Source organism: Octodon degus, unplaced genomic scaffold, assembly GCF_000260255.1.
Source record: "Octodon degus isolate 3935 unplaced genomic scaffold, OctDeg1.0 scaffold00022, whole genome shotgun sequence".
Taxonomy (NCBI): Eukaryota; Metazoa; Chordata; class Mammalia; order Rodentia; family Octodontidae; genus Octodon; species Octodon degus.
Window position 1 is genome coordinate 15,419,945 of NW_004524598.1, and position 25,420 is coordinate 15,445,364.

General features: G+C 40.8%; 1 protein-coding gene across 3 annotated transcripts in view; it reads left to right on the top strand.

Moving 5' to 3' along the window:
- Positions 1-25,420, top strand: part of Snap91 (synaptosome associated protein 91) — a 137,393-nt gene that overhangs the window by 82,455 nt on the left and 29,518 nt on the right. For all 3 annotated transcript variants that reach the window (XM_023711957.1, XM_023711956.1, XM_023711958.1), the window contains 10 exons: positions 1,591-1,700; positions 4,395-4,510; positions 11,654-11,668; positions 11,812-11,979; positions 18,182-18,289; positions 18,936-19,205; positions 19,439-19,519; positions 19,685-19,756; positions 20,158-20,241; positions 21,911-21,994. In XM_023711957.1, the coding sequence (XP_023567725.1) occupies positions 1,591-1,700; positions 4,395-4,510; positions 11,654-11,668; positions 11,812-11,979; positions 18,182-18,289; positions 18,936-19,205; positions 19,439-19,519; positions 19,685-19,756; positions 20,158-20,241; positions 21,911-21,994 (1,108 nt within the window). The remainder of the gene's footprint in view (positions 1-1,590; positions 1,701-4,394; positions 4,511-11,653; positions 11,669-11,811; positions 11,980-18,181; positions 18,290-18,935; positions 19,206-19,438; positions 19,520-19,684; positions 19,757-20,157; positions 20,242-21,910; positions 21,995-25,420) is intronic.

The following is a 25,420-nucleotide window of genomic DNA, read 5'->3' on the forward strand; positions in this document are numbered from 1 at the left end:
TCCTCGAGGGTGGTCTTTTTCGACATTCTGGCTGATTAAAATTTTACTGATGTCTCTTTGTAATAATAGGATTATTTGGGTTCTGTTGTTCTAGTTGTCAGATCTCAGATTATTGCTAAAAGGTGCTTTTAATGGACTTCCATTATTTCTGCATCTAATTGATAGCACTTATTTACAGTAATGAAGTTCTCAATGTTTCAAAAACATTGCTTTTTCTAAGCTTATTTACAAGTATCACTTAAAAAGAAAAACTATAAAGGAGTTGTCTGCACACCATGGGCAAACTACAGCTTATTTTAGTTTAGGTTGTTTTTTCTGTTCTGTTGATGATCTTTTGCATTACATTTGGAATTTTCAAGTTTTATTGACTAAAAAGGTTTAAGTTTAAATTTCATGACAGTAATATCAACACTGCTCTTGTGTTTGTGTCTCTCGAAGAACTGTTCGGAAGTTCTGTATCTATTCAATTTTGACTTCTTGACAGCTTCTATTATTTGATGAATATTAAACAAAAATATTTAAGTCTAGAATTTCTTTATTTTTGATAGAACAGGGGATTGAACTCAGGCCCTTGCACTTGCCAGGCAAGCACTTATTCTACTAAGCCATCTCTCTGGCCCCTAGAATTTCTTCTAAAATTATTTTTTTCTGAATTTATCTTATCCATCCTTTTTCTTATGTTTTCTTTTTAAGCTTTCCTTCAAATTTGGTCCATTTGAAGCTCGATGCCCAGTTTAGGCAGTGACTGATAGCACCCGATAGGTCTTGGTCTTCCTGTGTTCACTTGCTGGCATTTCTCATTTCCATGTACAAATCTAAGCATCAATAGATGATTTTGAAATAGTCCATTAGTCTGTCTCTTGTAGTTGTATGGAAAACAGACTATACTAGATAAAATACACTTAGGATAATTTCTCCATGAAAAATTTTATTTTTCAATGTATGAGTTACTATAAAATCCTCTTCTTTAAAAAAATAAGGTTTAGATTTTATTTCACTTTTTAAATTTTTTATGTATTCTGTATTACTGATAGGACATGGGCCCAGAATCCTCATGCTGGCAGTAACTGAATGTGCTTCGGACTTATTCTCTGCCAACCATGGACGGCTTGTTGAGTTAGCTGTCCACGTATGAAGTCCTGTGAGCCTAAGCACAGCCCGTTTGCTCTCCACAGAAAGTCTGTTGAGGATGTGCTAGAAGGAGAGCGACATTGAGTTACCACAGTTATTACAACTGATAGTATTTGAAATTTTGGCAGTTGGTACTATGTTTCCCCAAAATTTTATTTTCAACATACACATTTAGCTTTGATTTTAAATATACGAATAGGGGTCACTGCAATGGGAGGGCAAACACAAAAATTCTATGTAAATTAAGTTGAACTTTAAAATTTAAGGGCTATTTTGTCTAGTAGTGATTATTTTATTATAATTCTCAATTTCAAGTTTTCCTGAGTTCTTGGGGGGCTTGGTTTTTTTTATGGGGTTATATCTGGGAATGGTATGGGTCTACAAAGCAAAACTCCTTTTGCTGCTCCATGTCCTATAGATTCATATTTGACTGGAGTATGTTATAATTTTTACTTTCAGTCTTCTCCAGTTACAACTGTTACGTCTCCTAATTCTACACCAGCGAAGACTATCGACACATCCCCACCAGTCGACCTATTTGCAACTGCGTCTGCAGCCGTCCCAGTCAGGTGAGTTAATGCGTATTAGTGAACTGTTCATTCATATTTTGATTAGATCTCTATGTACTGTACCCGAGTGACTTCACCAAATAAAAGGTAACCTTAGTACTGTGACAGTTTAGCTCACTCTTAAGTTACTGAGGCCTGTATCTCTTAAATCACTGGGTCAAAGATAGAGAAATCAACTTTTTTGCTCACACACTTGGGAAAAGGAGTAGAAAAATAGTGTACATATTTCAAATTTTTAAAAAATTGGCTGATACGGAAAATATCTGTTGGAGTGTTACTTTTTATAAGAAAGGCGGAAGGTATTTTAAATGCTTTACAAGCAGCAACAGAGGCTGGGGAGATAGCTCTGTGTTCTAAGCGACAGCCTAGCAAGCCCAAGGACCGGGTTTGATCCCCAGTACCGCATGTCGTGCCGGCCCCAGAATCCTGGGCACACCATGCCGGCACTGAAATCAGGCGTGGTGGCACATGCCTATAATCCCAGCAATGGGGAGGCTGAGACAGGAGGATCCCTATGAGTCTAAGCTACATAGTGAGGCCCTGTATCAAATAAATAAATATTTAAAAAATAATAATAAAAATAAAAACTGTAGCACACTTGTAGCCAATTGGTTGGTGTATCCAGTGAATCAAATTCTGGGGGTAGGAAGAGGCCTTGGGGTACCCCAAATCAGTGGCTTTCCTGGGACCTACGTGTCAGAACAGTGATGAGGAAGACAGGAATGAGCGTGCACTGTGTGGGCCTCAGATGCTGCAGGAGTTGCTTGCCCATCTGAGCCTCTGCAAATGGTAATTTCGGGTCAATTCTGGATTTTTTGCTTTGATGCAGTTTTAGTCTCATTTGAATGCCTATATTTGGAGACTTGAATTTTGAAGAAAACAATAAATTCAGAATTTAGACACATTTTTAAAAAAAATGTATTTAGTACAGAGTCTACAGGGTCTCACTACACAGATCGAACTTGTAGCGATCCTCCTGTTTTCAGCCTTTCAAGCGCTGGGATTACAGGCTTGCGCCACCACGCCCGGTCTCAGTCCCTGTCTTAGAACCCTGGCCCCTGGGTCTGCCTAGGCAGGAGCTTTCGGCCGCTAAGCTATCTAGCCAGCCCTCGGGCACTTGCTAATTGTGTACTTCACTTTCTACTTGCTTGGTTTTACTTTTTAGAGTAACAACCTTAATAAAACCAAGTGCTCTCAGTACTAAGATAAACTGATTTTTTTAAAAGCTTTTTTAAAATAAATAAATAAAATCTTTTTTCTTTTCTTTTTTTGTTTTGCAGAACTGGGGATTGAACTCGCTTTATTCTACTGAGCCATCTCCCTGGCCCTAATAAAACCTTTTCTTGTTTGTTTGTTTTTTCTGTACTGGGAATCAAACCCAGGGCTTCATATATGCTGGGCAAGTGCTGTAACACGGCTCTAATGCTGAGCTGTAGTTAAGCTGCTACTTACATACATTTTCCTTCTTTGTTACTTACTTCCCTTGTTTTTAAGAAGCAGACTTTAAAACTAGGCACTGTTTGCTGGCATTTTGAAATATTTTTGAAAACAGCAGAATCGTTTCATGAAAAACTATTACTTAGAAACCTAATATGTAAAAAAAAAAAAAAAAAAAAAGAGGGGAAGGTTGCTGGGGAGATAGCTCAGTAGAATAAGTGCTTGCCTGGCAAGTGCAAGGTCCTGAGTTTGATCCCTGGTACCACCAAAAAAAAAAAAAAGACAAAGATGTAACTGCTGTTTATTATGGTGGTTGGAGAATACAGGACCCTGATGGCTTGATACTTTGTGTGGTAATCTTCAAACCAGTGTTCCTCAGATTGGAGTGTGCCTCTGGATCATACAAGGTTTTTGTTAAAATGATGCTTCAGATACATTAGGTGTAGCCTGAGACTTGTGTATTTCTAACAAGATAAAAGAATACTACTAGTTTGGAGTCCACACTATGAATACCAGCACTTAGGCTTCGCTTGAAATTTGCACGTAAAGAAGTTTTGAAAAGCTAAGAATAAAAATTAAAAGTAATCTTAGTTAAGTCTTCATATAGCAAAACTCGATATAGTCTAATCTGGGAAAAAGGTAATTATCCTTGCTAGTTTTGTTTATGAAGTTTTCTCAAGACAACAGTTTTTTTCTATATAAAAATTTTATGGACTAGAGAAAAGCCCCACAGTTATGATTTTTATGAACTATAGAATACTACCCTTGGATCAAATCCAGCCCACTTTCTGCTTTTGTAAACAAAGTTTCATTGAAATCGGAGCATATTGATTTGTTTCCGTATTGTCTGTGTCTTACGCTGTGAAGGCACAGTTGGGTTATGGTAAATACCATCTGTCCCTCCAAGTCTAAAATATATACTGTTTATTCCTTTAAAAAGTAGTTTTCTGGGACCAGCAGGATAGTTCAGCGGTCTAAAGCGCCTGTGTAGGCAAGCTCAGGCAGGCTCAGGGGACCGCAATGCTGTCCCAGGTACCACATGCCACACGGGCCCCGCCCTCAGGGCAGGCTGAGCTGGTAAAAAAAAAGAAAAAAAGTAGTTTTCTGACCCTCATTATATGCTACTCATGCTATATTCTCCAGAATTTTTTGGTTGGATTTAAAATATCCCAATTTTTTAACATAAATCTTTGTTTTAAAGCAACTTTACATTATAAAATGTCAGAATCCGATTTTAAAGTCATGTTTTTCTGCCAGCGCTGCTAAACCATCCAGTGATCTCCTGGACCTCCAGCCAGACTTCTCTGGGGAGGCGGCCGCAGCCGCGGCGCCAGCAGCCGCGCCCTCCGCCGGAGGAGCCACCGCGTGGGGAGGTGAGTGGCCCGCGGCCCCTGGGCTGCTGTGTCCTTACTTTTGTTCAGCTACAACTGTGCTTATCTTGTGGTTGTGCATAGTGGTGTTGCAGGCTTGGAGGCGAGACGCTAAGAGTGTCATCTGCAGGTTCAGTGTTCAAGTACTCCTACTGCTTCTGTTTTAGAAGCTGGAGTGAAGGTTGCATTTTTCATTGCCACTTTAAAATTCAAATTATTTTTATTTAGTGCTCTGTAGAGATTCAGGCTTTAGAGGATTGAGTGTTCCCATGAGTTTCTGAATTTTCTCAAGGCAGTGTTTCTAAATGGATTTGGCTAGGTATAGTTACTAGATTCCTTTAGGCCTGAATTTGTTTTATTCATCTTTTTTTTAAAAAGAAAAAAATAACAATAATACAGAATTTCAAAACAAGGTAGTAGGAAATTAGCAATGGTATTGTATTGCATATGGTTATCTTCAAAGTAGTTGTTCAGATTACAAGATAGAGGCATGCAGAATTGATCATAGAATATAAGCTCAAACTGTTCCTTTCAATGAACTAATAGAAATTAATAGTATAATTATCTTAGCTAGTGTGTCTGTGTGAAGAATGTGTTTCCCTCCTTTGTCCTTCTCCCCATCCCAGTTGTCCTTTCTTTGGAGCAGTTTCTTTCCCTTTCACGGTATCTGTTGTACGTTTTGGGTCTTATGTACTGTTCAGTCTCTAGTCCCATCCATTTACCTAGAAAAGCCTCGAGTTTATCCTTCTTTATACCTGAGTGGTCCTCCAGTGTATGAAATACCACCTCTTTTTTATGTATTCAGTGTTAATCAGCTTTTCCTCGGTGGGACCAAACGCCCACACGCAGCAGAGCAGAGAAAGGGCCTCTTTGTGCGCATAGTCTAGAGGACTCAGCGCATGACAGCTGGCCCCATGGCAGGAGGGCTGGCAGGGGAAGGCCGCTCGACCCGTGGCAGCCGGGAAGCAGAGAGGCAGCGAAGGCCCAGAGAGGCAGCGAAGGCCCAGAGAGGCAGGGGCTATGTGTAGAAATACCGCCCGGAGTGGAGCTCTGTGCCCCCAACAGACACGAGGAAGTGGGCCTTGCTCCTGCCCGAGGTAGCTCCGAAGCCAGTCAGGCTGACGGGCCAATGGAACCGTCACACGCACATTGTGTTTGACTTCATACTATTGAAATCCATTACAATTTGTGTCAGAAAAGATCTTAACTACACTGATGGAGAGGAACCACATTTTAGCCTTTGATTCCTGTTTTGTCTGTGGATCTCAGAAAAATTAAACTTCTAGTAATATTTGATTGAAAACATCGCATATTAATAAAAATGACAATTTATGCATGATTCTCGAAGGTACACAGTTATTTTTTAGTACTATACTCTGTTGCATCAGACTATCAATAAAGTTTTCAAAAAGTTTAAGATAAGACAGTGCGGTAAATTTTTACACAAAAAAAAATGTATTATAGTGAAAGATACATTGCTCTAGCTCAAAATACTCCATCCCACTTAAAAACACACTTACCCCATATTCTTGACAATGTGTCTTTTAACTGTAGTAAGTTTCTTAAAATTTAATCATGCAGTGTATATTTTGATCCCCCCTTGTATAACTATAGAAGCAACACTCGTAAAAGATTTAGTGACTCAGTAAGGAGAAACCAGTAACCTGATACAGCTTGACGCAGAGCAGTTTAGGGAACTGAGCATTTGCAGGCATTCGAACGGAAATGCAGAGCGAACAGGCTGGCCAGGTCTCTGGCACCCTCTCATTCCCGAGACAACACCTGACTCCAAAGTGGGAGAAGTTTACTCTGACTTAGGGATTTCGGAGGATTCAGCCCATGTTGGCGTGGAGGAGGGTAAGAGCTCACCCCGCAGCAGCTGGGAATCAGCGAAAGAACCCAGGGCCAGGGGCGTGCCCGCCCCAGGGACCCACCTCTCCCGCCTTTTCCATCCAAGCCCTGTTCCTTCACAGCATGTTCAGCTATGGTGTCACACAATCCTGCCACCTTCCAAAGCACAGCCTCTGAACACATCAGTGTATTGGGGGACATTCTAGATCTAAACAACAGCTAGCTACACATCTGTTAACATGCCACCAGGTAATAACAGTCATGACCTTGTGGCTGTCTTTTCTCAAAAACAACTGATGGGCACTGCTAGCCAAAAAGAACTGTAACTTAGTATGTATATCATTTCAGAATTAAAGTGCTTAATTAACAGTTAATAGCCATGTCAAATGAAGGATGGGTTTATTAAACAGTAAGGGGTACCCTGTAATCTCTTGACCTATTTGATCAGAAAAGTAATAGAAAGATATCCAGTTCAGAAATAAAGTTGTATATTATAGATGTGAACATGTTAAATTTTGGTCTATTTTTATTTAATTATTTAAATCTCTTCCTGTATTGAAATGTTCAACTACTAGACCTACAACTGTCAGTTTTTAAAATAAAGTTAATCTTCAAATTTTATTCTTATTAAATTTCAGTTGGTAGCAGAAAATTTTGCTAAGGAGATTTTATAAGGGCATCGTTTGTGCTCATGTTTTCATTCTCTGCTTTATCTTTTAAAGTTTTATTATTTCGATTTACTAATGGGGCTGGGGAGATGGCTCGGTTGAATAAGCGCTTCCCTGGCAAGCGCAAGGGCCTGAGTTCAAGCCCCGGCTCCACAAAAAAAGAAAACAAAGCGAAACAAAAAACCTTTGGGCTTATCAAATAAAGCATTGTTTTAACCTTCCCCAGTAGAGGGAGCCCGCTTCATAAATGATACAGAGGCACCCCTAGGCTGCCAGCAGCCTTGGCCTCTGTCACCTTTCACCACATAGAGTTTCTCTCAGCAAACATGTAGAACTGCAGCATTTCATACCACTAGAAAAACTTAGGGAGAAATGCTAATAAACAAATTCTCTAATTTCTAAGCAAAATCAAGGTGATGCATATGAGATTTGACAGTTATACAGACCTGTCTGAAAGGATGCAGAGCATTTTCCAAATCTCTCATAAGAAGAAGAGTGTTGTACTTTCTTCATAACAAATGGATGGCTCAGGAGCACAAAGAAGAGCTCTTATTGCATATTTTAGGAGCACAATATAGAAGCAAAATACTTCTCTATTCTAGAAGTAGGAAAACAATTTTGTTTCATAAATGTTTGAAGTGAAATTTCTACTTTTTGAGAAACGCTGGATTGCTGCGAGAGCTTTATTAGAATTGAAATCAATTAACAATATTCACTTGAAGAGGGCCAAACAAATAGCTCAGCGGATTAAAGCGCCTGCTTAGGCAGATGCAGGGGATGGGGGTTTGATCCCTGGGCCTGCCATACTGGCCCTGCCCCTGGGGCACACTGAGATGGCGAATGAGATTGGGTATGGTGGCACGTGCCTGTAATCCCAGCACTTGGGAGGCTGTAAATGGGAGACTCACTATGAGTCCAATCTAGTAGTGAGACCTTGAATACCTTATAGATCCTTCCCTAAAATGCAGGGGGGGAAAAACATATTCACTTGAAAGCTAATTAAGATTATGTCAACATTTGACTCTCATATTTTCTGTGTGGGTTGTTAGCTACAGCACATGCATAAGCATTGAAAATCACACTCTTAAATGGAAGCTTTAGCTGGATTTATATATTAGCTGTTACTATAATTAGCTATCATCAAGCTTTAGAATGTCCTAGGTATGGGTATTTTAACAACATTTACAAATTTGATCTTCATAGTAACCTTAAATATCTAGCTGTATCTAACTGAAGAATATAGTTTCCTGTTAATATAATTGCAATTTTTTCTAGGTTATAATGAACATTTACTAGCAATTTCTCTGGTGAAAAGTATATCTGATGTTGTTAATGAATTCTGCTGTAGTTTATGTATAGTTTAATCCTTTATAAAATGGAGGTTATAATAACATGCAAGAACTGAACCGATCATCCTAAGATAAGGGCTTCCTTTTGTACAAAATTTGGCTAAAACAAGAGAATTACAAACATAAATTATATTTCATCAAGAAAATTTCAGATTTGGAAGACTACAATTTGTGGTTTCCAGAAATGGAAAACCTGATATATCTATTAATATGCTTAGCTTCTGGGTGTTTTCTTAAGATGCTACAAAGGAAATGCGCTGACCGTTTTCCGCCACTGCGGGCAGTCTCGGCATCCTTTTCAAAGTACACAAAAATGCCTGTCAAAACCAAGGACCTAATATTTTAATCTTTTATACTTCTTTCTAAAATATACTTATTTGTGTATTTTCCTGCTCCTCTCATACACATGTTCTTCTCCTTTGCCACTTACCAAACCTATGAGCTAAATTGTCCATTTACCGTCACAGACAGTGACAGATCTGGAACTGTTACATTATGTGGTCATCAGCCCCCTCCTAGGTGACCCTAACCCTAACCCTAACCCTAACCTGCAGTGTGAAAGGGCATTGAGATGAACTGTCCCAGAAACCACCGCTCTTCCTCTTCCTCTTCCTCTTCCTCTTCCTCTTCCTGTGAGTGGCCTGAGGTGACCTGTGAAAATGGCTTGCTGCTGTCTTGACGCAGCAAACCCCATAAAGTCACACAAATCAAGAGGCTCAAATCTTCCTGTTCATTTTAAGAACATGGTAAAACTACCCAGGCCACCAAAGGTATGCATATCCTAAAGGTCACCAAGTACCTGAAGGATGTCACATTAAAGAGCAGCGTGTGCCATTCAGCATTTCAATGGTGGAGTTGGTAGGTGTGCCCAGGCCAAACAGCGGGGCTGGACGCAGGGTCGGTGGCCCAAAAAGAGTGCTGAGTTTTTGCTGCACATGCTTAAAAATGCAGAGAGTAATGCTGAGCTTAAGGGTTTAGATGTAGATTCTCTGGTCATTGAGCACATCCAGGTGAACAAAGCACCCAAGATGCACCAACATGCATCAGAGCTCAGGGCCGGATTAACCCATCCCTGAGCTCCCCTGCCATATTCAGATGCTATTTACTGAAAAGGAACAAGTTGTTCCTAAACCAGAGGAGGAAGTTGCACACAAGAAAAAGATAGCCCATAAGAAACTGAAGAAACAAAAATGTACAGCATGGAAATAAATTAAGCATAAAATAAATGCAAATAAAAGGTTTTTTTAAAAAAAAAAAAAAAAAAAAAAAAGGAGCATTGATGAAGGTAGGCCTGGTAAGAGGTTACTGATACCACAAGAGGGAAAGAGTCTAGCTGGATTTTTATGACCCACCTTGATTTCCAGGTTTTTTTGGGGTGTGTGTGGTTTTTTTGGTTTTTTATTTTGTTTTGTTTTGTTTTTTGTCTTTTGGAGACAGGGTCTTTCTATGCAGCCCAGGCCAGCCTTGAGCTCACTTTGTCACCTCGGCTGGTCTCAAACTCACAGTCACCATCCTGCCTCAGCCTCCAGAGTGCTGGGATTGCAGGTGTATGCCATCATGCCTGGCCATTCCAGTTCATATTTTTTAAATGTGTGACTGTGAGATGACAGTTTTATTAAGCCAGGAACTATTGGTTTGAGGAATCATGGAAAACTATTCTCTGGAATTTGGAGCTTACCGCTGACCAGCAGAAAACCCCTGCCCTCAGGTCAGCACAGGGCTTGCTTTTACCCCTTGCCTGCTGTTCCTTAGGCATGCAGTTTAAAATTTAAAAAGTGTTTCTAGTGTTAAGTACCATGTGTGCTACAACTGCTTAGTAATGTTATAAAATACATGAATCTTGATTATCTTAATGTGTCTGTGGGGTGCTTCAAATAATATTTATTGGGATTACACGTTGTATTTTAGTTGTTAAATCTTAAAATATATGTCTGACAAATAGCAGTAAAGAGATTTTTAAAAATCTTTTATTTATTTATATATTTATTAGGTACAGGGTCTCACTACGCAGATTGGACCCTCCTGTCTCAGCCTCCCTAGCTGTGGGATTACAGGTGTGCACCACCATGCCCAGTTTTGGGGCTGGCACTAAGCTCTTACCCAGATATGGCATGCAGTACCAGGTCCTTGTACTTGCCAGGCAGGCACTTAGACTATTGACCTATCTCCCCAGCCCATAAAGAGATCTTTCTAAAAACCTGTGTTGACTCAGAGACTGAATTTTAATATAAATAAATAAATAGAATTGTTTTCAAAATCAAATTTATGTTTTTCAGTTTTGTAAATTTCTTCTATAAATTGTAGTTTACTGAGTTCTCATATTGTTTCTAAGACCCTAGAAATTAACTCCCTGGTAAATTCAAATGAAATTAAATAAATTCATAGTTCAAACAGATTTCTTACGCTATTCATGAATTCTAACACGAGTCCTGAGGTGTATCACACATTGCACGACTAAGCACTGGAGCATGCCGAGGGACCCCTCCGATGCACAACATGAAGTCGCTCTGTAGCTGAAAAGTGCCTCTCTTAGGTGCCTTCCTCAGAAGGAAACTACGATTCCATCGTTGAGCTAAGAAAATCCATGTCCCAGGGACAGCTAGACCTCCAAAAGGCTGAAAGCTTTAGTGCCCCAATCTCTCACATTCATCCTATAAATAATTTTTGTATGCTGTCATATAGTGTGCTTGCAAGTGTCAAGATTATGCATCATGTTGAAAATATCTGAAAATCTGAAAGCTTTGAAGGAAACAGTTTAGAACTGCTTTTTTTCTCACGCCTTGCCTTGCATTCAGTTCTTGGAGTATGTTTGGTATGTTCAATTTTGTACTCTGCAGCTCTGATAAAAACCCCTTATTTTCTGGCGTTCTGGATTTAAATGAGATCTCAAAGAGGAGCAACAAAGTACAGCCAGCTGTTGTTTGTTTTTTTTTTAAGAAGTCACATTTTTAGTATAGAAAAATCAGAAAAAAGCCAGGTGAAATGGTGCATCTGATAGGAAATACACTGAGCTACTTGCAGCTGTTTAGGCTAGACCTCAGGTAAGTCTCTTGACCTCCCTTGTCCTCAGTACTTGCATCTGCAAAATTAGAACCTTGGTCTGAGGATCCCAAAGGTCCTTTCCGGCTTGAGAGTTCCGAGATAACAAACAGCCTGGAGAGGCCCAGAGAGCTGCCCTGTCTGTGGCCTGTGCACACCTTGCTTGGCTTTGGTCTGACCGAATGCCTCAGCTTTCGCTCTTATTCCTTCATATGCTGCCGCGTGCTGGACACCCGTAGACCTTTTGGGAGAGGGTGAGTACACCACCATTTTTGCACTCCTCTCTTGAGAGGCTTCTGTGTCTTGAAAACTGTCCACTGTGACCTCTGGAGTCCGGTATATCCTTTCTCCTTTCTCTCCCTCTGTCCCTTCTGCTCCCCTCTCCGGTGGCTTGCAGATTCTTTGGCCGCACTCTCCTCTGTTCCCTCTGAAGTACAGATCACAGACCCGTTCGCGCCAGAACCCAGCCCTCCCACCACAGCTCCTGAAATCGCAACTGCGTCCGCTTCTGCCTCAACCACCACCACGGTGACTGCTGTCACTGCTGACGTGGATCTCTTTGGAGGTTGGTTGCCACTTCACTGTTCTGTAACTTTTCCTTTCAGAAAGATTAAAATTGCATGACAGTTAAATCTTTTCTATGGTATATAATAGAACGGCAGAGTGTTCAGATGCTTTTCCAGTGGTTAGTCATGCATGCTTGTCTTCGCCAAATGCAACTTTCCACCTAGTTTTGGTGTTTTAAGGTTGATGTACTGTAAGCCCAGGTGTTCTTACCTTAGGATTTCTGGTGTTGCAGAACTCTTGTCCCGTCACTTTCCCACCGTGCAGGAATGCTGCAAGGGGTGTACACATCTCTGTCGTTCGCAAGACTAGCCCAGAGGAAACTTAGAGAAAATGTGAGGGCAGTCCAGGCCTAAATAATTTAATGCTGAGAGCAAAGCGTCCCAAAGTAGTTCAGACTTGGAGATCTCTACAGAGAAGTCAGGTCCCCCTTGTGCAACTTTTAAGTTAGTTGTGTCCAAGTAAAACTTTGGAACATCATACTTCAATTTTAGTGCTTGCAGTGCTTATCCGAAACAGCACTTGACGTGCTGATTGAAAACAGGTTTAAGTCAGTCTTTGAAATAATTGTCTAGGAGTCTGCTTTCCAGGCAAATGTAAATTGTGACCCATTAAACTATCCTATGATATGCCTGGACCCGAGCAAGCGTCCAAAGCCAGTTCAGATAGTCCTGTCTGAGTGGAGCTGGTCTGCAAACCTAGAAAGCTATGCCTATAAAATACGTGCACCGAATGGTGTTATATTCATTATAGTTTTGTGTTTCTTCGTTACCATATAATGTCTTTTCCAGGGCATTCTGAGAATGTAGTAGAGACACTGGAGGAAGCAAATGGCAGGGAGGGAAGGGGAGGCTTGGCAGGCTCCGGCAGACTGTGCGTCCCCCTGGGAGCATCCACCTCCACGCTGGCACATGCCATTTGCCATGGTCTGCAAGGCTGCCCAAGGCAGGTAGTGATCAGTGGGACAGTGTTGTCACCACTGTTTCACAGAAGGAATTTTCTGTTCCTACAAGAAGAAGCCTGGGTTTTTTGTTTTTTATTTTTTAAAGCAGAGGACAGAGGCTCACAGACACTTCATTATTTCATTAAACAGAATCACCCCAAATTGAAAGCTATGTCTCTGTGTATTTCGAGATAAAAATTTTAAGTTTCAGCCTCTATTTCTAATAGTGAGTTCTTTGCCCTTTTTCTCTGTGCCCTTATTATTGGTGTTGGGTACGGGGAATTTCTCATAGGCTTGGGTTTGAAAAAAATGCAAGGAAAATGGAAAACAAGGAGAAGTTGGATAACAGTTTTGCACAGAAATGCTTGTACATATTTTGCTGTTTCAGTTTTTTTTTTTTTATTTTTCAGTCCAGTTCTAAGGAGCTTGATTACTTCTCAGGAATCCGTAAACTGCCTAGTTTCTCTCATGGCAAGCTTATCCTCTCAGATAATAAAGCCCAAGATGTTTCTGTGAAATATTCTCTGGGTCATTATGCTTCTTTCATTTTTGACTTATTACTGCTCTGACTCTATTTGTCAAGCAGAAAAATCTGAACATTAGGAAATATTTTCATGACAATGCTGTTTTTACCTTTCAATTTACAAGTTTCAAAGACTCCAACAATCATGCTGCTTTAACACCAGAGAACAGGGCTGCCCTTGCGATAGCTCGTCACTGCCCTTCCTAGCCGTGTGGCCTGGCGGTGCGCACAGAGGGGCACAGGGCAGACCTCAGCCCTCGTGCGTCAGCCTGCGTGGTGCTGTGACGTGTGTCCTGCTCTCTGACATCTCTGAAAGCTTTAACCTTTCTGTTCAAGAGTCTGCATGTGTCACTCTTCGTGGGTTTTAGTGATTTTTTTTTTCCTAATTTCTTTCATGCCCTTTATTGATTCATGAGAAACCATTCAGAGGTTTGACTTTACATAAAACCCTAATCTCGGGGCTGGAGATTTGGCTCAGTGGTAGCCCTCTTGCCTAACAAGCTGGAAGCCCTGGGTTCGGTCCTTGGCACCAAAAATGAAAAATAAACTTCCCCTAATAAAAACCTAATCTCAGATTCATTTGGCCATTCTGTATGGTCATTTTAAAATACTTTGTCCCTACAATGGGCAAGTGGTAGAACTCCAGATTAATGTGGGCAATTTATTACATGTATATTATTACATTTTATATATACGAACTTAAAACATGCTGTCTGGAGGCTCTATATAATGTTTGCAGTGGCTAATAAGATTTATTTGGCAACAAGATGAATGAATTTCAGTTTCAGAGAAATTGCTACTTAATTTCCTAAGTATGAAATACCAGATTTTTTTTTTCTCTCTCTCTCTCTCTCTCTCTTTTTTTTTTTTTTTTTTAGTATTGTATGTGAATCACAAATTTGGAAAGTATGTAATCTGTGTTTTTCTTTTTATTTTGGGGGGTACTGGGGGTTGAACTCAGGACCCTGCGCTTGCCAAGCAAGTGCTTATTCTACTGAGCTATCTCCCTGGCCCTGGTAATTTGTTAACTTTTAAGGAAGTATTCCAGTTGACTTCCTCATAATGTTTTAGTCATTTCTATGTAAGCAGTTTTTGTAAGTCATTTAAACTGTCCTTTCAGATCTATTACTGGGGTGGAAGGGCGTACTCAGCAGGAGAGCACTTGCTTAGGGTGCCTGAGGCCTCAGGTTCAGTCTCCAGCTCTCGACATCAATTCAAAGTAAAATAGAAAGGAAAGGAGAGAGGAAGGAAGGGGAAAAGAATGGAGGAAAAAACAGAAAGATGAGAAGAAAAAAGTGGACTTTTTCTAAGATGTACTTTAAAAGAAGAAATTTTTTTTAAGAAGCAGACTTTTTTGTGCTCACATGAAACAGGATTAGAAGGGAGTGTTGTGCTTAAAAACTTAGTCAAGGGGCCAGGGAGATGGCTCAGTGGAATAAGTGCTTCCCTGGCAAGCACAAGGGCCTCAGTTCAATCCCCAGTTCTGCAAAAAAAAAAAAAAAAAAAAAAAAAAAAAAAACAGCAACAACAACTTAGTCAAACTTGTAGATATTGAGAAAAATAAAGGAAAAACTCATTGCTCACCTCAGCAACACAATACTAAAATTGAAGTGATGCAGAGAAATTAACGTGACGCCTGCACAAGGATGCAGGCAAATACAAGGAAACGTTTTCTACATTCTAAAAAACATATAAAAGCCTTAAAGCATCCCACTTTTCATCCTTGTAAACCACAAACTACACAGCGTGTTGGTTTCTAGCAACAAGGAATTTCTCTGAGTACTAGAATGCCAAATTCGTGCAAGTTCCTTAACACCGCACCCAGGCCATCCTGTTACCTGGGTCACCGACCGCACCCAGGGCATCCTGTTACCTGGGTCACCGACCGCACCCAGGGCATCCTGTTACCTGGGTCAATTTGTGAGCAAGCCTTTTTGAGGATATTGGTTTATAAGCAGGAAATCAAGCGGCTTGGAAAGCAAAAAACACAACTCACAGACTTGACTGTTTCTGCCTGTTGGTTGACACATTAAGTCAGTTAGCCTTCCTTAAAACCAGTACTTAAACATAAGTGCTTATGACTAGATTTCATGAAACAGCTGTATAATCTGGGATTTGGGGACCAGAAAGTGACTCAGCTGTTGAGCACAGTTCCTGCGTTGCTGAGTATGGGATTTACAGGTGGTGTATGTAACTGGAGTAAATGGGAGAGAAGTTTAGGCTGGGGAAACGACTGCTTCCAGAAGAATTGAGAAGGCCACATTATGAACAGTTTTAGAGAAAAATTCTTTTGCAGTGATAAGAGGGAAAATAGAAATATAAAAGACTGCAACAGTCAGCTCAGCGTCCTGGTGAAGGCCTGGTCTGAGCCTATAATTTTAGACCAATAGAAGCATGCAGTTCTTGAGAAGCGCGGTGTTAGAAGACTGGAAGAATGGAGAAGCACACTGCAAATGAGCAACAAGGGAAAGAGAACTAGATTGGAAAAAGCTTTAGTTTCTAGTTCCAGAAAGTAAATGTTGCCGCCGATGATGAGAAAAGATTAGACATTAAAAGAAACTTTAGTTGAATGTTTTAGCAGGATCAAAATTTTATTTTCTCTTACATTTCTGGGTGTTGGCTGGGCTCCCTCGAGGTCCCTGTCATGACTACACTCAGTGACTGGGCGGGGTCACCTGGAAAAAAGGGTCACCCCTCTTTTCCTGGGCTGGGAAGACTCAGACAGTTATGGCCTGGAACAGCTGGGGCTCTTACCTTTCAGAATCACTTTTGCCCAAGTAGATGTGCTAAGTGCATAATATTTAGTCTTAAGTAACACAAGCAGCATTGAAAAGAGATGTGTTGCTGTTGGAGGCGGGGGAAGCAGCCAAGAATATAGGCTTCACCTACTTAACCAAAAACAGTCATTTCATGAATATTCCTTGACCCCTAACACCAATGCCTTTATTATCCTTGGAGGGCAAAGGTCACTTGAGAGCAGCCTGGTTCAGACCAATGAGGTGTAGTGGCTAAATGTGCAGATCTCGTAGATTTGAAATAGACAGATAAATCTCATAGAAAGGTGCAGGCCAAATCCTAACTCTGCCATTTGCTGGCTGTATGACCTTGATCAAGTCACTCAGACTTTTTAAATGTATTTTTAATTATAATAATTACATTTATTTGTCATGTGTAAATTTTGAAGTAAATTAAGCCAATTACCATTTATAGTTGCCTCAACTGTTTTTCATGATGAACACTTAAAATCTATAGGCTTTGGTTCCTTTCTCTACAAAATGGAAATAATAGAATCTGCATCACAAGATTAAGCTCATTAATATTTAAAAATATGTCTGCTGGTAGTTTCTGTTCCTCCTGGCGTTATTGGCCTTAGTTCCCAATTATGCAGGGATGCAAAGGAAGAAAGCAGATTCGTGACAGAACACATAGAGCACTCAGGCATCATCTTCTGCTTTTCTTGTGTGCTCTGCTTGCCTCTTAGTTTTCTTTTCCCGGCAAGTCTTCTATATCTGGAGAAGGAGGCTGCCCTATTTCTTGATACAGTTCTCATTCTCTTGGATTTATTTGGCCTCAGCTTCTGTGCTCAGAATACATGATTCCCCCCATATAGCTGAGAGAAGCAATCAGATCAAATTATCTGCAACATATAAATAACTGATGTCCTATTTGTATTTTTATAGAGGGATACACTGCATGACATTTCCAAATAAACTTGACCAGTTCCTTTTAATGGCCAAGGAGCAATAGTTCAAGGAAGCCTAGCAATAAGTGAAGGTTCCTCGTAGGTGCTGGTCAGACTCTCAAGGTTGCTTCTAAGTCCATCATACTCTTGATGGCCTGATTCCTGGACTGCTTTTGAAACCATGGAAGTTCTGTTTATGCACAATTAACATGTTTTGCTGGTATAAATGTATTAGAACCATTTGTGTATATTAGTCATTTATAAAGTAGTATTTATAAATTGGGCCTGCCTGTATGTTAATGAACTTTTCTATAAGTAATAATGCATTTATAGTTGTAAAACCTGAAATTATATTTTTAATCTATGAAAAACATCATTTTCCAAATGACTAGAAAAAATATTTGAAAACAATAAATTTATATAAAAATAAAGATATAGCATTGTGTCCTAATTTTGTTACTTTTTTTAGTCTTATATAGTATTTTAATGTGCTTTTCAAGGATAGTAAAGGTTTAATGTTTATGACTGTGTATTAAACCTTTCATAATAACAGTATAATTGTCTATGCTAGACTCTAAAAAAGGTTCCAACTAGGATTATTCGTACTGCCATCATCTGTTTAGTATTACTTGCATTACAGACATTGGTGTTCGCTAGAAGCCACTAGTCAGAGACTTTCTAGTAAGAGTGAATAAGTATTATCTGGGCATGAAAGTTTGATGCCTTAAATAGTAAAGTTATTTTTATCTTTTAATTTTCACATCCATTAATTTCTAATGAACATAAAACATGCTTCTCAGAGCCCTTATACAATGAGAATCTCCTTGGCCCCCGAGAGGCTCGGCGGTATCAGCTCTGCCACTTGCGTGTTAGTGGACATGAAGGTGCACAGAGACTGCTTTCTGGGGGCTGACAGTGCATGGGCCCCACAGGCGCATCGCAAGATACTCATGTTGTATAAGGGGGCCTTCTTCACAATTTAACTTGGTTCTTTTACTATATTTTCTTCTCTTTTTGTTCCTTTAATTTCTGTTGTTTTAAAACCCGCACCCCAGATGCCTTTGCAGCTTCTCCTGGGGAGGCCCCTGCAGCCTCCGAAGGGGCCCCGGCACCGGCTGCCCCCACCCCCGTAGCAGCAGCGCTTGATGCATGCTCAGGACACGGTGGGTTACGGTCATGAGCCAATCTGTTAATTTTCTGTCCTAACGTGATGAAACCCTTGTAGTTAGATGTGGTCATATGTTTTTCCAGTTTTCTTTTCTTCTGAGTACAAACTGTCATTCATCATAAATGAGTAAATAATGCCAGCATGAAGACACTAAGACATTAAAACATTAAGACAACAAGGCGCATACTTAGCAAAATTGACAATTTCTCCAGATTGACAATTTGTGTCAGCGCAAGTATGCTCTCTTAATGTTTTTCTCTCTCTAATGCTATATTGTACTCTTTTGTAGCATTGAATTCCAATATATCATCATGTTTTAATGAACTTCCAAAGCTACCAAAGCAACTAAATTAAATAAGGGTTTGAGGTGACAATCTCTGATCTAGACTGTAGGTTAATCTCTCAGCACTTCACAAATTCTTTCGGGTTCTTAACTTGTGACTGTGACGTCTCTTCTTTTAGAAAAAAAAAAAAATCCCAAATGCTGACCCCTGCACATAGGTAGTAGTCATAAGCAGCCTGAGGAGTAGCTAGCGGGTAGATCTGTGTGTGAGCAAGCTGCGTCCTCCCTGTGATTTTGATGCCATCCCCTGTTCCTTCCTTACTGATGCTCTGTGTGTCTCCACTTTGCTTTCCAAAAGACCCCTTTGCCCCGTCTGAAGGTAGTGCAGAAGCTGCACCTGAGCTGGACCTCTTTGCAATGAAGCCACCCGACACCAGCGTTCCTGTAGTTACCCCTACAGCTAGCACAGCCCCTCCAGTTCCCGCAACTGCTCCTTCTCCTGCTCCCGCTGCTGCAGCTGCCACTACTGCTGCCTCCACCGCCGCCGCCGCCACCGCCACCGCCACCACCACCTCTGCCGCCGCCGCCGCCACCACCACTGCTCCTCCTGCTCTAGATATCTTTGGTGGTAATCTGTTGTTGTTGCACTGTTTCTGTCTGGTATACTGAATTCTGTGGTCCTTGGGAGGTATTGTATGTACAGCTCTTGCTTCATGAATACTATGGAATAGGATGGTTCTCTAGAAACCATTTAATAGTTAACTCAGCATTCGTCAGAGTACTAGATCAGACGTGGAAAGTGCTGCCGTTTCAGGCTTGATCTTTCCAGTGCAGTAAAGACACATGTGTTCTTGGTCTTAGATTTATTTGAGACTGCTCCTGAAGCTGCTGCGGCGGCGCCTAAGCCGGATGCTGCCCCTAGCATAGACCTGTTTGGTACAGGTAAAGGCAAAGCAACCCTTTTTTTTAAATTTATTTTTCTTAGATATGCTCATGATTAAGCTGTTTGTACTCACCTGTGATAATGCACTTGTTAGATTTGTGACTCCGATGTCAGCTTTCTGCTACTTACCTCTGCTTGGTTTTGGTTTGTTTCCCTTTTGGAAGATGCTTTCTCCTCTCCGCCACAAGGGGCCTCTCCTGTGCCTGAGAGTTCTCTCACTGCTGACCTCTTATCCGGTGAGTGTGCGGGCAAGGTCGGTCTCACAGCGAGGCCTGGGGTCGTGCGTGGAGAGGAGGGCCCAGGCATTGCGGGTTGATGGTGTATTCTTTTAAATGTAACATTCACTTATGATAATGAATCTTATTCTCGACCTGTCACCAGCAGATGAGGATTAATATGTCAAACATAAGGCTGTTAAAAAGAGAAGACATCACACTAATACCTCTGACTTCAAGGAGTCAAATTCTATTTTGTTCTGGAATCTTTTTCAATGCACTTGCTCTTCTGACCTGTTGGGACTGTCTAGGCTTCGGGGGGCCGGAGCTGATCGTAACTTCTCAGGACGCGTGTGTCAGGGCTCCGAGTTCCTTGGTCCTCCAGCTGACACACGCTTTTCATGTTCTGTGCTTCACTGCAGTGGATACATTTGTGGCAGCCTCTCCTGCAACCACTGCCTCTCCAGCAAAGGTGGAGTCTTCAGGTGTGATAGACCTTTTTGGGGGTGCGTATCTCTTGTCCTTCGAGACTTACAGCGTCCTTTTTATTCAGCAGAGTTTCTAGAGCTTCCCTTTCATTACATTTCCTCATTGTTTCTCTTCGCTATGTGAAATTGTCTCTCTCATGCACACTCACGCTTCCGAGGTCTTTCTCGTGGCCTCGGTGCCCTCCTCATCCCCATCGGTTCTCCATAATTCTTAGGGTATGACCTAACAAAAACAGTTAACTTTCTCATAGGACATCTTTGTGATTTCAGTGTTTTGTTCATCCTAATGTATAAACAACTGACTGGAATTCACACTTCCTGTTCTACTTCATTAGTCCTGATCTGTTGAGTAAATCAACATTTCTAAGTTCTTAAAAAGCAACAGAGATGTGAACTGTGTCATTCAAAATTGAAAATAAGCTATCAAGACTGATAACATATATGCTAGATGCTATACATTATGCTAGAGCTTTTTATCCTCTAGTTTATTAGTTTTAAAACTGCTAGAGCAGTATAGGTAGAATGAAAGGAAATGGTTCACAGACTCAATGATCAGATTCCGATAATTGGAAAATGTTTTCCTGATTTAAAAGTACTCTCTTCTTCCTTTGGATGTTATTTGAAAGCAGGAAAATGTATTGAATTCACTTTTAAATTACTAAGGAACAGTTCGTGCTTCAATTTTTTTTCTTTTTAACATTTTGACCAATTTTACATGCTTACAAATGGTCATCTGAACAGCTAATTTGAAGACATACAACAGTATGCAATATGACAACCATTGTTGAATACTATAATTTTGTTTACTGAAATTCTGTATCATTTCTAATGTATTTTTACTATCTTTTTAAAAAAATTTTAATACAAGAAAAATATTATCTTTTAGCAGTAAACTTATAGGAAAAAAATAAAATGACTTTATGAACTCCCACACACGTATATGGCTTTGGGCTACAATGCCGTCCTTTGCAAGTTATATTCACGATGAATACTTGGAGCTCAGTGACATTGTGTGTCTGTCATGATGAGCGCATGCAGGTACAGAGGTGTCACAGCTTCTCACACTTCAGAACTAAAACTTGAGTCCTCAGCTGGGTGTAGGGGCATATGCCTGTAATCCCAGCACTTTGGGAGGCTGAGGCAGGAGGATCATTTCAAGTTCAAGACCAGCCTGGAGTACAAAGTGAGCTCAGGGCAAGTCTGAGCTGCATAGTACACCCTGTCTCAGAAGCAGACCAGAACAGAACAAAACCTTGAGTCCTGAAGGGCCCAGATATTAAATCTTCGTGTACAGGTACAGGTAGCGCAGCACTAGCTGCTTCATTTAGGTTTGCTAATTGTTTTTAAAAAATTAAGACTATTTAGCCTTTAGTTAAAAAATCCAAGTTTGGTTTTGTGTTGATAAATGACATGAGTTAGTCCAAAGATTTGTTTTTTCATAAAGAAGAAGAAAAGATTTAGTCTGCCAGAGTAGTGTTAATTCCTAAATATTTTAGAACTCATTTGAGAGAATAGATTGTTTAGAGCATAGTTCATTTCACTGAATCATTTCACATATCCACAGAATATAACCTCATCATACCAAATGTCATATCTTTGCATGTCTTGCATGACACTTAAATTACTGTTTACTGTATTTACTGTTTACACTGTCTTACTTTTTTGCTGCATAATGGATAACGGACAGACACCTTTGGAAGTGGTGCTTCGGAACCCCAAGCTGCGCCCCAGGCCGTCTCTAGCTCATCAGCATCAGCAGACCTACTAGCTGGTAATTAAAATAAAATGATATTCATTAGAAATTAAGTTTGGATTTATTTTTCAGAAGTAAGAAATATTGCATAAATTACGGGGTTCATTTTTTTCTTTTCCTTTCAAGGTGCAAAACTGATGAACAAGATATTATATATAAACCTGGGTAGCAATTTTAATCTTCAAATATCTGTGCTCATTGTTTTGAAGGAATTTGTGGGGAAATATGCTGTGATGTTTGGAAATTACTTTTGAAATACATAGTCTTGAGTTGTCTGTAGGAAAAATTGAGGTTGCCTAAGACTGTAAAGTTAAGTGAAGTAAGTCAGACAGACAAGCTTAGCTGTGGTCTCTTTCATGGGAAACCCAAGCAGAATAAAGCACAAAATGAAAGACAAGACAGGAACTTCAGAGATAAATCTGTGTCAAAGCGCAAGGGAATAAAGAGATAAGGGAGAAGGAAAAGAGAATGAAAAAAAGAATTAAGATGTATTGTGTACCAAGCCCAGTCAAGAAATGTACATATTATATGCTGCAAGAAGTATGAATAAAGATGATCTGATGACAGTAAATTAATTTTAAAAATAAATGTTAAGAAACATAAAAAAGAAATACATAAATTACTGCAGGAGAAAAGTTACTGATTTCTATTGTTCAACAATTTCTATTGTTCACTGCTATATATGTCATTTTTTTAAAAAACAAGCTGATCATTTTTCTATCTGAAAATATATGGGGTGTACCAAGCTCAACAGGGCCACAGTATGTAGGAAACTGACACATCTGTATTGGATCCTGGTGTGTTGCTAGATTAGTGTAGGTAGAATGAAAGGAAATGGGTCACAGACTCAAAGACAGTAAAAGGCAAGTGTTGGTCTTCCTTGAGAACAAAGCAAAGTGTGCTTAGTCCAAGTTCTGGAAGAGTACCAGTTGTAAGACCCCATTTTCAGTTTCGGCTGTCATGGAACTCAAGAGCTGCTGGTGCCTTACCGCCTTGATTTTCTTAGAAGTGTGCCTGAAGGAAGTGCAGCCGCACTGTCCCAGAACCTTCGCTCAGATGCAGCTTCCGGTGTTCTTCCCCAGCTCGCCACAGGGCTGCATTTTGATCTTCAGATTGGCAAAGGGCTGATGACAGTGTGCATCCCATCAACACAATGAAGCCATACCATCAAGAGTCACTCACCCTAAGTACCCTGATTGTCATGTGGCCCTTTGTAGTGTAACCAGTACCAATTTTTAAATATAGCCATAGCTTATATAGTATAAGTAATCAGCAAACAATCTCAACACCACCTACAGCAGACTAAGGAACATACATTCTTCTACTTGTAATTGAAGGTCCTGATTGACCTTTGTCAACCTTCAGAGTTGCAGAACATTTGACTTTAAGTCAAATTTTTCTTTCGGGAGGTGAAAGAAGCCATGTGTGGTGGCGCAAGCCTAGACTCCTAGCACTTGGGAGACTGAGGCAGGAGGCTCACTGAGTTGGAGGTCAGCCTGAACTCCATAGTAGAACCTTGTCTCAAAAAGACTTAGTTACTTTTCTCTCCTTGCTGGAACAAAATACCCAAAGTTAAGAAAGGAGAGGTTTATTTAGCTCACAATTTGTGGAGGTTTCAGTCCATAAAGAACAGGCTCCAAGGCAGGGTGGCATAGCAAAAGAGCAGCAGTTCACAGTGGCAAAAGACAGCAAAAAGCAACAAGAGTGAAAAAGGGGAGAACGAGCTTCCCTTACATCCTGTGCAGCTTCCCACCCCCAGTTGCGTGTAGCACTCACATCATCTGCATGCCCTTCCTCAAGCTCAGGATGTTTGCAAAGTGAGGGCCGTGGTCCCCTGCTGAGTCAGGTGATTACTCTTGCAAACTTCTCAGGTTGACAGGCACTAGAGCTAAGGTGTGTCCTCTGCACCCTCCATGTGAACTGCTGAGTTACTTAGTTAAGTTTCTAGACTTCTCAAGTAGACACAGTGTGTCAGCCATAACAAAGACCAAAAAGGCCAGAGGGAGTAAAGACGCCCAGCTGTTAACCTCGCCTTCCATCCTTGGGTCTTCGTAGCGCTTCTTTTGCATCTTTCCCATCCTTTCCAGGCTCCGTGGCTAAACCTGACTCTCTTGTGTGCCAAGTCCTTCATGCCAGTGGCTGGCTACCGGTAATTTTCTTAACCTCTTAAGAGCTAGAGCTCCACTGTGATGTGTTGTGTTCTTTGGAAGCTAAAACGTAAGGCAGCCCTGGCTTATTCTCTGTGCCTGGATATTGGTCATCGTAGTTTAAAAAAACACAGAAACTTTCAGATTCTTACTAAACCAATATATTTAATTGAGATAGTCACTGTCCAACAGTAAGATTTTAATAGACAACAGAAATAGGAGTTTTGAGACGACCTGGGGCCACCGGATCCTGAATAGACCAGGAGGAGCGCAGGCCTGGCAAGTGAGTGAGACCGCCCGGGCCCACGGGATCCTGAATAGACCCAGAGTGAGTGAGACGAACTGGGGCCCACGGATCCTCATTCGATCCAGAGTGCAGGCTTAGCGCAGAACCCTGCAGCAGAACTCCCTGCAAAGAGGCTTGAGGCAAGACCCACCCAGCTGATTCAGGAGCAGAACATCTTGCCAGAGAGATACAAAGGGTTCAACTCTAATGGCTGCAGCAGAAAAAAGTGGAGCACAGCAACCAGATCCAAACAGCACCCACCTGGAGGAATCTGAACTTCATAGATCCGGACCTGGTGCTAAGGTAATAACTCTATCTAAGCTCTACACCAATGGTGAGAAGACAGGTATACAAAATGACAAAGAGAAGGAACAAAATGCAGTCTCAGGCCCCGAGTCCACCCAGTACAACTGCAGAAGACACTTGCACTGAGGAAACTGGATATCACATGCCAGATATCTCTGAAATGATAGCATTGGCAGTAAAGAAACAACTACAGAAAGGTATAGAAGAAATCAGATCAGAAATAATTTCGGAACTAAAAAAATTTAGTGATAACTATAATCAGAGAAGTACTAAGTGCTTCTAAAGAATACACTGATACTGCTCGGCGGCAGTGGTTGTTCCTGCCTCTCCGCCGCCTGTCCTTCACCCTGCGGCGTTGGCGGGGAGGGGGACAGTAGTTGTAGATCCCGCCCCTGCCTCAGAGAAGATACTATATTGAATGAAGAAAGACTGAATTTACAGGTACTTCTCCTAAAAGGCATCTGTGGAGTAGTGCTCCAGTTTGAATAATAAAAGATTGTCCATTATGAGCTACCTGATTGTTGCAGTCTCACTATTTGCGGGTAGTTCATGCTGAAAAACTGAAGCAAGTACTAGATAAATATGATCAGATCTCTCCAGCCAGTCCTCAGCCTGACAGAGAGAATCCCTTTTTGTCAACCTAATGAAGCATTCAAAGTCATATGTCTCTTTTCAAGATGAACTTGAAGAGTATATTAAAGTGCA